The sequence below is a fragment of the Micropterus dolomieu genome, linkage group LG03 (genome assembly GCF_021292245.1).
Source record: "Micropterus dolomieu isolate WLL.071019.BEF.003 ecotype Adirondacks linkage group LG03, ASM2129224v1, whole genome shotgun sequence".
Lineage (NCBI taxonomy): Eukaryota > Metazoa > Chordata > Actinopteri > Centrarchiformes > Centrarchidae > Micropterus > Micropterus dolomieu.
The window spans coordinates 11,615,245-11,631,674 of NC_060152.1; the positions used below are offsets into that span (position 1 = coordinate 11,615,245).

Sequence of the window (16,430 nt, forward strand, 5' to 3'; positions counted from 1 at the left end):
TACAATTTGCTTTATCAAACAGTAAACCTGAATTTCATTTATCAACCGCAGACACCCAGGGTTTTTTGTATAAATATTTTATTTGAAGATATTATACAAATATTTAAATTTATTCAGAGGTGGGATGACCATTAGAGTCAGTTATAGGGAAATGGAAATACCAGTAGGTGGCGATAGATCATTAAATTATTTCCACTATTTTCATGGCTAGTTATTTTTATTCGGAGAACCACTGAGAAATTCATCAGTACATGAAAGGTGTTGTGTGCTCCATTGCTTGTGCCCGCCAAAATGGTCCTTCCAGTTTCTCTGTGCAAGCTGTTACTTGTTTTTTCAAGATTAAGATTACAGTCCCCATTGAGTGGTTATCATCATTTACCACCAATGCAGTGGCCCGAGAAAGCGTCACAAAGAGCACAGGGTCCATTATTTTTGAAGATGCTGTTTGAGGTTTTGAGGCTTGGGTGAGGTGAGATACGACCAAGTTCACAATGTCAAATGATGTTTGGGCCTTTCGCATGAAGCCTGAAAGATGTCAGGCTGTCAGAAAGGGTAGCTGAGCTAGTTGGAAATTAGTTTTTGTTTACTGCTACTGGTAAAAGATGTGGTACATCTGGTCGTGCAAAATGCCAGAGTATGTGCTCACAGCCGTGGTAGTATCAGAGTAAAGATTCCTGTGGGCAATTCACAGAAAAGAAGAGTTTAAAATCCACACTTTCTTATACTGTGTTAATGAATCTGCATTTAAAATATCTTACTTTGCCTTCTCCTCCAACTTCAGGCCCTTGATGCTTTCTATGTATTCACTGGCAGAGTTGACGACATAGTCATAGTAGGACCTGACGCTGTCTGTGATCTTGGTCAGGGTGCCCTGCTCCTCCTCAGCCTGCCTCGGCACACGGAAGCTTTCAGCGCCTGCACAAAACAGGTCAGAGGGGTCAAAGGGTACCACATGTAATTGGGAAAACACTGTATTTTCCCACTATCAATTTATTCTGTTCTAAATTCAATTTCATGGTCTTAGAATACACTTACTGAGAGCAAGGAGTGCAACCAGCACAGTAATGACTAGCAGCTTATTCATGGTGTCACTCGAGTCTATGAGGAAAAAGAATAAAAATACATTTAAAGCTTACCTCGCTTTATCCACTAGGGTGAGACATTGTCATACATTTCTCCACTCGTTTAGATGATAGATTTGTGTCAATATTAACTGCAGATGTATGGAGAGTCTGTTTAGATTTGTTTTTACTTATCTAGCATGGAAACAAAAGTTTTTAAATATATCTCAAAATGTTTTCTTTCAAATGTTCTGATGTCTAAATCAATATTCAAGCATTTCTAAGACTGTTACACTCTGTCCCATTCAACAATAGATGTAAAAATGTAAGTACTCACTGTATTCCTCTCCAGTAATGACTGTCCGTAAGAAGCACCACTGGCCCAACCTGCTTATATAGGAGCAATGTTGTTGACTTGTCGCTCCCAGAGCCAAAGTGCACTCTGGTAGATAAACCTGTGATGTTGACTGGTATGTATTGAGGGAGTGTGTGATATGTGTCTTGATGAAAAAAAAACATTATGGCTATCTATGTTAACACAAGGATGTGAATGAAGCATCAAAAGGGGCTTTAAACGTAATCAAAAGCTACTTAGGAATTTAGTCTGATTTGATTTTCTAAGCACAGGAGCTGACTGGGGCATCATGGTGGTACAGGTTCCACTTACTCTATATGTGTGTCACTACATTCAGTTATATTCCATTGATTAGGTTAGTAGTTCATTAATGCAGCACACTCTTAACTCCTTACCCTGTCTACAACACCCATAAGGAGATGCTTGCATAATGCTGGTGATGTGGTGGTCATGTCACACTACAATAGTCCTAAGTCCTTTTAAGATGATCGTAAGTTTAGAGTGTGTCGAACACGTCATCAGGCCAACACTTTCAGATCTTTTTTTATGGAAGTTTTTTTTAAGTAATTGGTATTTTGAGAGGAAGCCTCTTTGAGCCTCTTGCACTTGTTAGTGTAAAAGATCCCCGAGCAACTTCTACTCATCAGTGGGTTCGTAATCAGAAATGGAGAAAAAAACGTTTTTGCTGGCAAGTGCAAGTGAAAAAAAAGTTTTGTTTTTTTCTTCTTCTTGTGATTTGACTTCAAATGAAACTGGGAGTACAAAGGGCAGACTGTTTGGTTCTGTTTATTTTCTGTTGTTGTTGTAGTGTGCTGATATTAATTATTTCTTTTGAATAATATTTTGTATTTTGTATGTCCAAAGGTATTTTGTTCTTTTGGTGTGATTTTAATAAATTTGTTTATTCTTTAGTTGTTTGTTTTTTATCCTTTTTAGCCTTGAGGTTTTGGTTATATATTGAAGGTAAAAATTTTTGCTCTGATTAATAAATGCAAACGGCTTTTTGCTGGCCACCATGGGAGATCATTTGAACACAGTTGTGTGATCAACAATCACACAAGTTGTGTGATTGTTTGTTTGTTTGAGCTAAACTGAAACATTCTTTGTGAAAATCACAGAGGGAAAAAATTACCTACGGAACAAAGACTTTAGGTTTCTGTGACTTAAGGACATCATTTTCATCTAGAATCATCAAACTTCAGCACAAGACTTTTATTAGTGTCCCTGCTGTCTGTGTTCCTCATTGTGTACAATTACAAAGAGTTACGGTAAAGTCTCAGTTTTGAGCTCATGTGTCGGGGTTTTAGAAGTAATTTTCTCTGTAAAGGCTACATGTTGATTGAGTACTATGTAAACATCCCAGCCAATCGTGTGATCCAGCCTCACATGTCATGCTGCTCATGACCTGAGAGCTTAGGCCAGTTCGAGGACAGCTGCAGGCAGCAGTAGGATTCAAACTGTCAGAGAGCTTGCTGTTTTGCTAAGATCCAGCTGATTCAGTGCTGAATCTAATCAGACAATGTTAAGCTGCAAAATGGTACTGTCGATGCTTACAGGATAACATAATATCAGGTCTGTTGTCTTTGTATCATGTCTTGAACACTGTAATAACACAGTAGGGATATTTCGATATTTCATCGAAATGCTAAAAAGGTTTAAAAAGTGTGAAATGAGCACATCCGGCTGCTCTTGCACATCATGCCATCATTTAAAATTGCCTCAGGCTTAGCCTCCTGGGGAACATCCATTAACAATAAATAAAAGAATATCTTCAATGAGTTGTGGTTCATTGAGATCACTTGAACATCACTCGAAAGCTGTTTTCAACACCTTCATTTCAAGAAAATAATACTTTTGGAGGGATAATCCAATGGGTTTTATACTCTGATCAGTGAGACACATTAATTATTATAGTATAGGAATACACAGCTTGCTGGCATAATCTATTTCCATTTTGGGGACAACCTTTGACTTACTGGGCCCAAACTGAGCCTGCAATCTAACAGCTCTCTAATAAAGATGCCAAAATGTAATTTGTAAAAATTAATGTCTTATCATTAGTGTATGTGTTTACTAGTGTAAAACATTCAATTACAGTTCCAATTTTATAAAAGTGGCAGCTGATCTTATAAACCTAACAGTTCCATAACATTTGATTGAATGATCTTCATTTATGCGGCTACAAAATAAGATGTGGAGTTTTTTATAGCTTAATTCAAATGTAAAACTATAATTATATAACACTGCTTATAAAAAAATATCATAGGATAACTTTACCACAAAATTTAACTTTGCAATATTAGCTGTGGAAGTAAACCTTCAGTCCCTTAATGAAGAAGCACATTCCAAATAGTTTCCAGTTCACTTTAATGAACACACTCACACATATACATACACAATCACACTTTGGTTAGTGTATCAAACAAAGGATACTGTACATGCACAATTTGCATAGGTTGTGTTGACATGTTTGCCCTACTTTTAACTCTGCAAGATTTGGCAAAGGATGTTTATTTGAAATGATGCAAAGGATTGTATTTGCATTGTGCATTGCTCTTCTCAGCCTAAACTGGTATATTTTCTATGAGTTATCATCTATTACAGGCTGCTGAGAGGTGGGTGGTCCAGTTGGTTTTCTTTATTGAGTGGGCAGATATACGTCCAGGTGGGTCTTGATGTGGTCGATACCGCGGCTCAGGTAGTCACCAACGTGGGGACGAAGGTAATGTTCATACAGACCCAGCACTGCTGTACGTGCCTGGTCCACCAGGGGACCAGTCTCTGAGGCCAGACCACTGCACAAATCACAGAAAAGAGATTATTTAAAGACATTTCAAGGATGAAAAGATTCATTACTGATGATTCATCTCTGTGTATGTTCAATAGAAATTGTGAAATATAAATAATATTAGTACTATTCCAAAGCATATTTACAGATTTGCTGAAGTGGATACATTTCTTAACATTAGCAGTTGAGACTTTTCCCCTGAAAGTGACAGTGAAACAATTCTTCACTCACCTGGCAACCTTGACAGCAGCTTGGAACTCAGGCTTGGTCTGCAGTTCCTCAATAAAGTCTTTGGCTTTCTGTCCACGCTCGCTGTCACCGACTGTCTCCACATAAGGAGCAGCCGCGGCCTGCAGCTTGCCGTAAGCAGTCAGCAGCCTCTGGTAGAACACACTTTTCATCTGATCATACTTTTCAACAAGTTCCTGAGATGGTGCGGCAATTTCACACATGCTCATGGAGACTGGAATGAAATCAGAATGGTACGATTGTAAAGTTAGAGCCAGTGTTATAAAAATGAAAACCAGATGAGAAAAGTCAAAAGAACATGCAGAGATGTTAATTTGAAAGAACTATTTTTGCAAATGATTACATCGGAAGAACAATCAAGGCAACGATTTATGGGTTTATGTGTGAATGTGTATTTAAGGGCCAAAGAAAAGATACTTAGTGTATCTTGGTTTCTCGCTTTTGGTAATTGTGTCCAAAATCAGATTTCTTTGATCAGCAATCACTGTTTATAATGCTGTCTGCTGTCTAGCAGCTCACTGTTATTTAAAAAGCAGTCTTTATCTTGCATGTCAACCACAGATAAACCAGTTTAGGAGCCACCCAACAGTGGTTATTAAATTATTGCAGCACATGTGAATGCAATAAAAACAGGTTTTAATCATTCTAATAATGCATATCCTTTTTACAACAAGGACTGCAGATAGTCTGAAAATTGAGTCAGTTGCTTCAAATGAGTCTCTGTCACATAGTCACATCATGGTTAAGCTTTAGTTGAAAATCAAACCCATACACTGCAATTGTTCAGAATGCATTGGTATGTTGTCTTACCCTGCAGAGCAAGGATCAGTGCCAAGGCATATTTTGCGTTCATCTCTGAAACAAAAGACAAAAACTTAAAAATTACTTTAAAAAATTTAACTCTCTGTCAGGTGAATCAACATTCTTTTCCATATTTGACATTATAATTTTATCATCTGATGAACAAGGCTTTGACACTGAATGCAAAAATAAAATACCTGAATGTTTTATGAAATAGATGTTTTAGTGAAAACTATTTGGAAGTCGCTTCAGGAAAGAAGCTGCTGCATTAAGAAAAGTAATTACCTGCTGTTGTGTTGGATGTACAGATCCAAGAAATGACAGTCTTCTCCGAAAGCGAGTTGTCTGTAACTCGGAGCTCTCATCTGGACAGGATGATATAGGGGGGGACTGCAAACAAACGTCATCTGATGAGCAGACACACACCTACACACACTTGCATGCACATGCACACTCACACAGACGTTCACCTAAACAAAGTCCAGTGTACATGATATTCACTGTAAGTACTGTATGTTGAAACATGACGTAGTTATGCAATGTTCTCCATATTTAAGTTTATCTCTATTCATTTGGCAATGCACTTGGATTCCTGCTGATGCTAAATCACTGGTGTGTTTGCAAAATATCATAGTGCATGTGCTGTATGTCGTAATCATCACGTCTCACATGGCAAAAAAACTTTTATAGCAATTCATGTTTTGTTACCTGCTGCTAATAAAACGTACTGTTGAATAGACTAACTATTGCTAATCAGCATTTATTTGACAGTAAGCCACAATCACTTTATGATGTCTACTCATATTAGAGTCAAATGTTCAGCAGGTCAATCAACCAGGACCTGTCTAGATACATTGTGCTGATCCCAGAGCAATGCATTCTGGGATTTCTGCCTTGACCTTTCACCCTCATACCCTGAGACAGACTGCATGCAAGGTTTTCATAATGATTTAAAGATTTTCTTCAATTTTTTCCAACTTTGTTTTTCTTTCCTTCCATCTGTCTTTTTGCAAATAGTAATAATTATAATAAAAACTTTATTTATATTGCACTTTTCCAAATAAAGATAAAATGACTTATTGACCACAGCAGCAGCCATAGTCATGTAGTGCCATTAAAATAGTAAGATTTATTTATGTAACAGGAGAACTGAATGTAACTCATCTCTTTCCTTGAACATGCCATCTGTAGCAAAAGTTCATGTTTATACTGCAAATTATGTGTTTCTAATGTTTTAGATAAACTATGTTATGTATAGTATCTTGGTAAATATACCCTCTGCTCACATAATTGTATTCATTGCTGCCTTTAAATATTCCCTCTTATTACCTCTCTCTTTGTCTTTATTGCAGGACAAGCTTGGCCCATACAGTAACATGTACTACAGAGGCAGCCAGATATAAAGTTTTAATATAAACTAGTTTGAACTCTTTCTGTATTTGACATAACCAGCAATGCCTGGTGAAACCTTAAGACATGATTAGTTCAGCAGTGAGTGGTAAGAATTGTAGAAATGTCATGTGGTAAGAATATTCATTTATTGTCAGCTTTTCTTGGTTTTAAGTCTGTTAATCAGTTGAACTAGATGCTTTTGATGGCCAGTATTTGTCAATGGTTGTCTGGATCTTCTCCAACACAGAGCTTTTGACAGTAGAGGCCCATTCAGTGTAGCTGTCAGCCACTGGTTGGATGTGGTCTTCATAGTAAGCACCAAAGTAGTCCAGCACTACTCCCCCAAAAACCTGGACTTTATCTTTGGTTTCCCTGTGACATGCAAAAGTAATAAATGACCAAGGTATAAATAAAATGCACACGCAAACTCATCGACGTGCACACAAACACAATATGTTAACAATTCTGCTAACTGGCAATCATTTACAGATAAGTCCATCTTGTTTGCTTTAATGCACTGCAAGCAGATGATGAGCAGAGTGCTTAATACCTGGCTCTATCTCCAAGCCTCTGCAGTAGTCCTGTAGAGTCAGGTTGTTCTGGTTCTGTTGCCTGGGCCAAAAGTGGTCCACATGCTACAGAGGAGGATGTTTGTCAGTCAAGAAGAGAAAAGACACAAAAGGAACTGAGACTAAAGATGCAGAATAATTCTTTTTTATAGCCGTACCTTGCATTAGTAAGATGAGACTGAAAACAAGCTCCTTCATATACATCTGCCATGTCCAAAGAGAAGAGAAACACATCCGTCAGCTGCTTATTTGTCAAAATATTTTTTATGATGTTGAAATTATCTGTCAACGCTGTCTGTTTGCAGATCAAATACACAACTACAACTTACAGTATTCTCAGCACATTATGTTAGAGATTATTCTTGCTTTAAAATCTATCAACACAATATCAACTTAAAATCATTGATTTCAAAACAAAGTTTGACCATATGTTCATTAACATCACAGCAAACATATGCAAAGGAATGACAAGGGGTGTTTTTACCTTTTCCTCTCTGGTTAACAGAAGTTGAATGAAACAAGTGTTATCGAGCCATTGTATTTGTATTAGGTGACCGCAACAGCGTGTACATTGGTCCAGATCGGATGATTGTGTTCTTTTTTTCTTTGCTTCATTACTTCGTTCTACTGACGAACATCTGAGAGAAAGCAAAGAAATGGGTCATTGACTACAATGTTACAAGCAAACTCAAAGTATGGATCTATTTTCTCCTCTTAGACTGTTTTTATATTCTCACAAATAAGAAAACAATATGTGTGCACACAGATTAACTATTTATTAATAAAAACATTTTATTTTACTTTTCAAGCAAAAAGTATATAATTCAAAACATAAGCATCATTAGGGACACTTGCAAGAAGTAAATAATTAAACATATGCATATACATACATACACACATGTGTTTATATTAAATATTATGCATATAACTTATACATACACACACTTTTAAGTCTTTTTATAAGATTTCCAAAACATGAAAAAAAATCAGCTTTTTATGTATTGACTCTTTTCCTTTCCTATAAAAACTTAAGAGACAAATTAGATAAAGTTGTACAGTATTCATAAATGTACGTTTTCAGAGGGTTTTTAGCAGGGACTTAGGGTTATTATGTATAATGAAAATGCATGAATTCTTTTCTCTTTTTTTAAACAGGGTTTCCATGGAGCATTCAACACTCATTTTCATCCTTACAGTTGATGCATGTAGTGTTGTAGTCATTAAGAAGTAAAAAAAATAAAAATAAGCACAGAGCTAATATATATTTAAAAAATGATAATAATTAAAGGAGAGAATAAAGAGCAAAAATAAATACATCCTGATCTTATGTGATGTTGGATCTTCCTTTGAGTCACATGAGAGCTACTGCTCACTTGTTTCATCCCTCACCTATACTTATGCGATTTGTTTTTATTTTCTAAGTTAAATGTTAGCTCCATTACAAAGTTAATGTCGGTATCCAAGTTAAGACACTGTCACATCTGCAGATCCTGAACTCTTGATATCTTTTCAAGATCAACATTAGCTGAGTTCAGTAACTGTCCGAGCGCCCTTTGGATCAAATATCTCAACCTGTTTGGCGGGGGCTGATATGTATACAGGCTAGTCAAAGTCTCTGTTTTGCAGGGGAGATAGGGGTTTTGGTAAAGACAGGAGGTGGGTGAAATAGATAAACATTTTCAGCCAAGCAAAGCATTTTTGCGGGCAGAGTCCACCACAAAATCAATTTAATGTCAGTACTTGTCAGCTCTGTGCTTGCAACATGTTCTTAAAGGGAACAGCTAAACAATAATGTTCACATTAGAGTTCATAACTAAGTTGCACTTACAAGCCTGATCTCACAGCTGTCTAAACAGACGGGATCAAGATTTTTGTTTTTAATTTATGTGTTGGGTTTTAAACATCTGCACTGTGCTACAGAGTTATTGTGTGTGTATGCGTGTGTGTGTGTGTGTGTGTGTCTGTCCCTGACATGACTTCAGCCCCCCATTGTGCATTAGAAAAGTTATATGTGTTATAAAAGATATACATTTGAATAATCATAAATCGCAGAACATTTATTAAAGTCATATTTAAATGAAAGTATCTAGGCATTCAGGGTTTTTTATTATACAATTGTGTTAAACTTTAAAATATAATGTAAACATATACTGTATAAAGCTTGAAAATGATAGTGCCCCTTCATTTAAGAGCTTTGTGATGTCTTTTAGCAAGGGAGTGGTTGAACGCAAGTCAAAACCTTTTGCTCTTAGGGTCATGTTGCTTTTAATTTAGCCATTCAGGAAGTAGGTTTTCCTCCAAATCCAACAGTTGAAGTATGAACTTGTCTTAACACAGTGTGAATTGTATCATTAACGTAAAGGCTCACTGACTAATGAAGAAGTGACAATTTACATGACATCTTAAACTAATCGAAGTGAAAGTGTTTAGTTTAAAGACTGCTGCTCTGTGCACCAGTAGCTGACTTCTGTCACTCTCGGCCCATATTTATCAAGCTTCTCAGAACTACTCATAAGAACACTGCTATGAATTGACTTAAGAGTAAAAAAACGTCTTGGCTCAAAGATGTGCTTGAAGTTAGTTATCAAGCATCATAGTCATAATTTGAGTGAAGTGTAGGACTAAATCTTAAGTGTCAGTCTTAGTGCTGATTTAGTACACTTTGCTGTGCCGCAAACAGGATTTTGGATGAGGATGTGGGCAAGGACCAATCACTGAATAGATTTTCTTATTTAAGAATATTCTCAGATAAATTCACATTGAATGGTGAAATTCCTAAGAAGTTTATATTCAACAGACAATTGACAATTAAGAATTTTTAAGAGAATACATTATGTACATAGGCCACCTACACATTGGAAATGAAAGATAAAAAACTTGATCTTTATATGAGTGCCATCAATTGCACCTACTGCTCCTAGGAAGCCAGCTAGTTGCATGAATTGTGGTTGCTTCTGTTTTTTAGGGGGGTGTTGTTGGTAAGTCGATGAAACGCATGACAGTGTGTGGAGCTGTAGCCTAAGTGCTATAAAAAAATAATAAACAAAGCATCATCACAACCCTTCAGTTTAACTAAAACGCATTACTGTGTAAAGTCAGTGGTGAGATGACGTCCCTCACCAACTCGCTGACAAAGATCATGATTGCGCTGTCCGACCCCTTCTTATTCACTGCGCGTCGTCAAATAATTCAGAAACATTCTTCCTCTCCTGAAAGATTTGTGCATGTCTCTGTCTCCACAGTGCCATCACAAGCCCCTACTGGCAGCTCCTAACCACCTGAGAGACCTCTCGAGCTGTCTTAAATAATTGGTAGAGTAAGAGTGATTCTTAGCTTTGAGAAATTTGATAATTTGCTTTTATTCTTAAGTTTAAAAGTAGGAGTAAATTTCATGAATTCTCAGCACTTAAGACTAAAATGGCACTTTGAGAAGCTTGATAAATACCGGCCCTGATCTCTCCACAGGAACATATCTGAGTGAACTGGGACAGCTGGTGGATTATTAACCCAGCATAAACAGTGACTTTAGCCCAGGAGTTGTGAAATGCCAGAAAATCAGTCCTGTTGGCACTTGCCCTTTGGTCCATGCTATTAACACAAATAAACTATTATCGATCAGATGATCAGCATTAGCGCCTGTTCAATATGATATTGACCCATGTCTGAAATAAATATTTGGTCAAAGTACAGTATATTAACTGCATTGTGATCAGTCAGTGGTTGGTTGTTTGGTAAACTGTGAAAAGGCAAACTTGTTTTTAAAATTCAGGAATTGATAGTATAATACCTCTCTAGATGTTACAAAGAAATACAGCATCAACAGAACTTCAGCTACAGAAAATATGCAAAGGCACCTGCACTTTCTACATCCATTCTCAGCATTTCTTAGCTTTCCACCAAGACATTATATTTAATATCTTACTAGTCTGTTAAAGTACTAAAAGGACTTGATTATATGCATGTCAGGTTTAGGTTTTTAGGATAGGTTTATTATAACACTGTTTGTTCTGCGACTGCATGAGGAGACATGTTTAAATAACGAACTGCAAACCTGGAAGCCTTTATTTCTGAGGAAAGGCACATTTTAATATTTTAATATTCCAACTCCAACAGTGTTCATGTTCATCTCAAATTAACCCCCCAATTTGGTTAGGATTAGCTTTTACATTCTTTGTTTTAAACACAGCTCATTTCATTTTAAAACAGATACAGTATACCTATTTTTATTTTAAATGTCTATTTTATTAATATTTTATGTGTAAGATTCTGGACTTGCAGTATCTGTTTCATTTTCTTTTCTTCTGCTATGTTTATTGTGACCTTTATGCACCAAAGTACCAATGGGAAATCCTTTGCATACGAAACCTACTTGGTATAGGCTACTTGTATCTTATCTAATCTCTTAATTAGTATTAAGAAAGATAGGTGTTTAATGTAAGAAAGTGCAAAGCAAGGAACTTCTGTCCGCAAAACTGAATGTATTAAATGAATAAATTAATCTGTCGATGTATTCATCCCACTTTCTTCTGTAAAGTTTACCTTGTCTACGGAATTCAGAATATATATATCTTGTAACAAAACAGAAGAAAACCAACATTTCTTTACAGAAAAAAATAAGAAATTACTTTAAAAATAATCTCAACCCATTGATAGTTTTTAACCCTATTTATTATAGATGTTAGGAAGGGATTTAATATCAGTGATTTATATAACATATGGAGGCCATACTGTAATTGACCAGAACTGTTCATTTATTGATATCAAACATATTTAATAGGAAGTTGTTGTTTTCTTTACATTGACAAAATACTGATGCTAACATAGGATTTATAAAAAATAAAATAAAACTTTTTTTATTTTCTGATATCTTTATTGCACTTTTTCACATTGTTTTCTTCAAAGAGATTACGCACAAATGAAAACAAACATCTCCTTAAAATGAGGAGGCAATGTAAGCATTGTGTCTGGTCAGCAGAGTAATGTGTCATGTGACATATCAGCAACCCAACATGAGAGAGTGAAGAGGTCAGAGGTGGTGATGGTGGTGGTAGGCACAGGTCTACTTGTTTACTGGGAGACTTCTCCGAGCTTGTTCTTCAGCCTCTCAAATTGCTCATGGAGCCAGTTCCTGAGGAGGAGAGTAAAACCGTTACAAATGCGTTTCAATGAGTTACAAAGGGTCAAAGTGTGCGTGTGAATATATTCGCATATACTATTTTTGGTGAGTGCGCGCGCCTACTTTGAGCTCACTGCAAAGTCGCTGTTGCGGATCTGTTCAATGGCAGCCTTGGTTTTCTCAGCCAGGTCACCGCCAAACTGGGTCATCTGTTCGCCAAACTTAGAGAACCTCTGCTCGATGGTCTCCTCCTGAGCCTCTGCGATGGACAGTGACAGAGAGTTACACGACATGTAAGAAGGAATAAAAACATAGCCGGCGCGTTTTAAGTGCGTAATTAACACAAAACGTAGCCTACCTGTGTATGCGACAAAAGCCAGCACCAGCACGGCAACCGCAAGATACAGTCTCATCTTGGCTGTGACTCTGCGAGGAAGAAGGACGGAGAGTTAATTTGCGCTAAATGTCATGCACACAAGTGAGAGCAATAAAAAATCTATTAGTCTTCAAAAATACCGCCACCGCACGTCAGCACCACAGCGACTGGACAGCTCCCTTAACGTCCAGTTACAATCAATAACTAACAGCTAAAAGCGCCGTTTCCAACTAAGTTCGGCATTTAATTGTACAAATTATGTGGGGGTTTTTTGTTTTGTTTTTTGCATATTTACTACTTTTAACACAGCAGGTGTCGCCATTACATCACTATTAATAGATAAGCAACTTTATGTTAGAGCAAAACTATGGATAAATACAGTACTACCCTTTTCAGCTTTTTCAGTTCTAGGAGTGATGCAAATGAAATGTGAAACATACCTGTTTTCGTCTTAGAGAAGAAAAAAAATTCAACTGTGTTTGAGTGCTGACGTGTGTTCCTTTTTATAAGCCTGGAGGGTGACGCAAAACGCCAAGGCAACATGTACACGTGGTGACCTTGAGGTGTCACTGTCCCCTTTATTGATGCAGTTCTATCAAAAGATAAAGACACCACTGTAACAAACCTCCTGAACAAATAAGTAACTAATTGCATTAAAAGTGTGTGATATGCAGCACATTGAAGGGGTGTCTAATTATTCCATATCATTTACAAAGAAGAGGGTGTCAATGGAGAGGAGCAGATGGGCAATTTTAATATCAGAAGTGGGGCCCTGTTAGACTTTTAGTAAAAAAAAAAACAATCTTACATTTAACAGATCCCAGCCTGGTGATGGTGTTAAGCGATGTGGGGGTTTTTTTAAATCAGAGTTTGTCCCTCAGCAACAATGGTCTTAATAAGGTGAGATGTAGAATGAACAAAATTCAGCACTGATTATTACCAGTAGACCTAAGCTATTTGGAAGCTCCTTTGAACCTGAAGTATTGGCCAAGCATGGACTCTTTGTCAAACAGGCTGGCATTTATTGGTGATGAAGATCAAGATCTTGATCAAGATTTTGATGTTAAGCAACTGGACTGCTGCAGGGTCAGATTTGACTGCTCTAGGCCTGACTGTTCAGGTTTTTGGGCATGATGCACATTCTACTGTTTCCCCCTTTCTTATGGGGCTTAACTGATGTAACAAGGAAAGGTAAGACAGGTCAAGTCATTAGCTGACCCTACAAGTGTTCACTGACCTTCCAGCTCTAGTTATTTCTCACATGTAAATATCATTGTTAGAGAGACAACAGTTAGACTGATGAGGTAGAGACAGTAGCTCAGGCATCAGGCTAGTAGATATCGGTGTTCTCTGGGAATCTTACAAGGCTGAGTCTTACAATAATGTTTACAAGAACTTACTGACTTCACAGATTAGTGTACAATTCATGGATAGTCATAGATTCCAATATGACATAGCATTGCAGTGTAAACATCAGATAGATTGTTCTGCTAAAAATGACCTAATAGGGAAACATACAGGGACTAGGGAGAAGATAGAATCCTAAAATCGACCAAAAGATGTTCTCCTTCAGATTTGGTGTTGGCATTTGATGTGTACACATGTTGTATGCTGGCACTGTATCTCCTCAGCCGGGCTCAATAAATCATGCTATGTTAGTCTTCATCAGTCTCCGAAACTTCTTCACACTTGAACCTTGCTCACAACATTTCTTCAGCACTTACCCTTGTGTAGATTTTCCATTTAATTACATTTGTTTTTTCACTTCCATGTCCTCATTTGTTACATATCAATACTGATATTTATGTGTTTTGGCCTATTGTATACTTCATCTTCAGCAGTGTTTTGAGAAATATTCAGATCCTTTAGTAAAGCAGTACAGCCACATTATAAAAGTCCTGTAATACAAATGAAAGTCCTGCATTCAAAATGTTATTTAATTATCAAAAGTGAAAGTAAGCATTATGCACAATGGCCAGTGACAGAGCAATATAATTATATTATTATTATTGATGTGTTAACATGTAAGCAATATTTAAAAATTGTATTTGGTCAAGGTGGAGTGAATTTAACTGCTTTATATGCTGCAGGATAGTTTAATCCAGTGGTTCTCAAACTTTTTTCACATATAGGACCACTTAAATGACACAAATTAGACCACGGACCCCCATTTGATGAAGTGTTGTTCTCGCATCACCCATCAGATAGGATTTCAGCTTTTAGATATTTTATTACAAAAAGTGTGACCAAAATAGTCATATATTCTGCCACTGTGTTACTTATGGATGCAATTATAGTAAAAAATAAATAATTCCCCTTTTTGCAGGGCCCCTGGAACACCGGACCCCACTTTGAGAACCACTGGTTTAATCTATAACAATGCATTAAAATAAGACATTTTTGTATTTAAGATATCAATCAGAAAAGTAACTATGGCAGTAAAAGGAATTTAGTAAAGTAAGAAGTACAACACATACTATGATATGTAGTGGAGTAGAAGTATAAATTAGCACAAGTACTGAATTCCCACACAGTGAATTTATACTTAAGTTCAGAACTTTAGTAAATGTACATACTTTCCACCACTGTCCCATTTCTAGTACTTCTTTACTCTTTTGGCCAGCTGCTGAATATATATTACCCCTGATATCCTATATGACCTACATTTCTAAATGCTGCCTTGTGTGTTTTGTTTAAGCAGCAGAAGTCACTGATGGCTTGCAGCAGACACGTCTGTTTTACTAAGAATTTCATTGCCTGATTTGATGTCTATTTTATCCACACCTTCCCTTTTCCCTTTCTTAAAAGGGAAGTGAGTCAGACAAAGCCATGTGGTCCATCTTGTAAGTTAGCATGCAACAGAAAAACAGTACAGTAACCCCTCATTACAATTGTGACCTCAGTTAGAGACAGGAAGTCTGTGTCTGACTGTTTGAAGGCTTCATCGCTGCTTAACATGTCTGTTTTCACACCAAACAGTCTGCTGCAAACAGCCGAATGCCCATTTGTTGCTGATGGCTAAGGTGCTATTGCTATGATGAATAGCCTACAATTGAGTTAAATGAGCCTTCACATGCCTCAACACTCACACATTGCCTCTGAAAGACCAAATCTCCCTCCTTTTTGTCATGAAGTGACCAGGGGGGTTATGCATGAGCTTGTGTTTGAGTGCACAAAAACTCCTCCTGAATAATTGTAGGAGACATAGGGAGTGAAAGTGCGTGCCTTGCGTGCTCCCAATTTGCAATAACAAGCTTACAAAAGGCTGTTTTTGTGTTTGACCAAGGGCCCCTGTGGTGACTGATGTTGTGTGCCAGTTCTGAAGGGAGGGAAAGGATGAAAAGAAGAGAGGGGGTTGTAATAGGAGGTAAATTCTCTGCAGGGGTGTTTTTGGAGGGGTTACTAGCAGTCATAGGCTAGCTAGCACCTGCTAGTTTGCTGGGACTTTTTTTGTTGTTGTTGCTGGGCAGTGCTCCGAGTGCAGACACCCTATAGGAGTAGACGGAGCAGAAGTGCTGATCTGGCAGGATGCTTGTGGTTTTCCTGTTTTCACAATCCATGACTGATCCTGGCAACAATGGACAGTTCAATTTAGGAGTTCCACTTGTCTGTTAATAGGGGAGAGGGAGGTTCTAAATGAACACTGGTTCCTGAAAGGAGTGATATCATAAACACCTAGTCATGGTGCTAGTCATTCTTTTACTTCACATGCAATGCCCTTTA

The 16,430-nt window shown here is 37.3% G+C and overlaps 4 protein-coding genes across 4 annotated transcripts; all 4 read right to left on the bottom strand.

Moving 5' to 3' along the window:
- Positions 1-196: 196 nt before the first annotated feature.
- apoc2 (apolipoprotein C-II) lies at positions 197-1,469 on the bottom strand. Its single transcript, XM_046046182.1, has 4 exons — positions 1,399-1,469; positions 1,036-1,098; positions 759-915; positions 197-674 (listed from the first exon to the last, which is right to left on the bottom strand). Exons 2-4 carry the CDS (start codon positions 1,082-1,084, stop codon positions 590-592), a joined length of 291 nt encoding a protein of 96 aa, XP_045902138.1. The 5' UTR covers positions 1,085-1,098; positions 1,399-1,469; the 3' UTR covers positions 197-589.
- Positions 1,470-3,766: 2,297 nt separating this feature from the next.
- apoa2 (apolipoprotein A-II) lies at positions 3,767-5,592 on the bottom strand. The gene is made up of 4 exons (XM_046045420.1): positions 5,540-5,592; positions 5,264-5,308; positions 4,436-4,667; positions 3,767-4,211 (listed from the first exon to the last, which is right to left on the bottom strand). Exons 2-4 carry the CDS (start codon positions 5,304-5,306, stop codon positions 4,055-4,057), a joined length of 432 nt encoding a protein of 143 aa, XP_045901376.1. The 5' UTR covers positions 5,307-5,308; positions 5,540-5,592; the 3' UTR covers positions 3,767-4,054.
- A 1,181-nt stretch (positions 5,593-6,773) lies between these two features.
- apoc4 (apolipoprotein C-IV) lies at positions 6,774-7,739 on the bottom strand. The gene is made up of 4 exons (XM_046046045.1): positions 7,700-7,739; positions 7,374-7,419; positions 7,197-7,281; positions 6,774-7,018 (listed from the first exon to the last, which is right to left on the bottom strand). The coding sequence occupies exons 2-4, from the start codon at positions 7,417-7,419 to the stop codon at positions 6,823-6,825; spliced, it is 327 nt and encodes a 108-aa protein (XP_045902001.1). The 5' UTR covers positions 7,700-7,739; the 3' UTR covers positions 6,774-6,822.
- Positions 7,740-11,993: 4,254 nt separating this feature from the next.
- On the bottom strand, positions 11,994-13,175 carry apoc1 (apolipoprotein C-I). Its single transcript, XM_046045483.1, has 4 exons — positions 13,148-13,175; positions 12,690-12,757; positions 12,455-12,590; positions 11,994-12,343 (listed from the first exon to the last, which is right to left on the bottom strand). The coding sequence occupies exons 2-4, from the start codon at positions 12,742-12,744 to the stop codon at positions 12,283-12,285; spliced, it is 252 nt and encodes an 83-aa protein (XP_045901439.1). The 5' UTR covers positions 12,745-12,757; positions 13,148-13,175; the 3' UTR covers positions 11,994-12,282.
- Positions 13,176-16,430: the final 3,255 nt, after the last annotated feature.

Coding starts and splice junctions, on each gene's coding strand:
- apoc2 (XM_046046182.1), bottom strand. CDS start 1,084: ATGAATAAGCTGCTAGTCATTACTGTGCTGGTTGCACTCCTTGCTCTC. Junction 916..1,035: donor GGTTGCACTCCTTGCTCTCA/GTAAGTGTATTC, acceptor TGTTTTGTGCAG/GCGCTGAAAGCTTCCGTGTG. Junction 675..758: donor AAGTTGGAGGAGAAGGCAAA/GTAAGATATTTT, acceptor AATTGCCCACAG/GAATCTTTACTCTGATACTA.
- apoa2 (XM_046045420.1), bottom strand. CDS start 5,306: ATGAACGCAAAATATGCCTTGGCACTGATCCTTGCTCTGCAGG. Junction 4,668..5,263: donor ACTGATCCTTGCTCTGCAGG/GTAAGACAACAT, acceptor ATTTCATTCCAG/TCTCCATGAGCATGTGTGAA. Junction 4,212..4,435: donor GCTGCTGTCAAGGTTGCCAG/GTGAGTGAAGAA, acceptor TGATTTGTGCAG/TGGTCTGGCCTCAGAGACTG.
- apoc1 (XM_046045483.1), bottom strand. CDS start 12,744: ATGAGACTGTATCTTGCGGTTGCCGTGCTGGTGCTGGCTTTTGTCGCA. Junction 12,591..12,689: donor GGCTTTTGTCGCATACACAG/GTAGGCTACGTT, acceptor TGTCCATCGCAG/AGGCTCAGGAGGAGACCATC. Junction 12,344..12,454: donor GACTTTGCAGTGAGCTCAAA/GTAGGCGCGCGC, acceptor TCTCCTCCTCAG/GAACTGGCTCCATGAGCAAT.
- apoc4 (XM_046046045.1), bottom strand. CDS start 7,419: ATGTATATGAAGGAGCTTGTTTTCAGTCTCATCTTACTAATGCAAG. Junction 7,282..7,373: donor TCTCATCTTACTAATGCAAG/GTACGGCTATAA, acceptor CCTCCTCTGTAG/CATGTGGACCACTTTTGGCC. Junction 7,019..7,196: donor AGGCTTGGAGATAGAGCCAG/GTATTAAGCACT, acceptor TGCATGTCACAG/GGAAACCAAAGATAAAGTCC.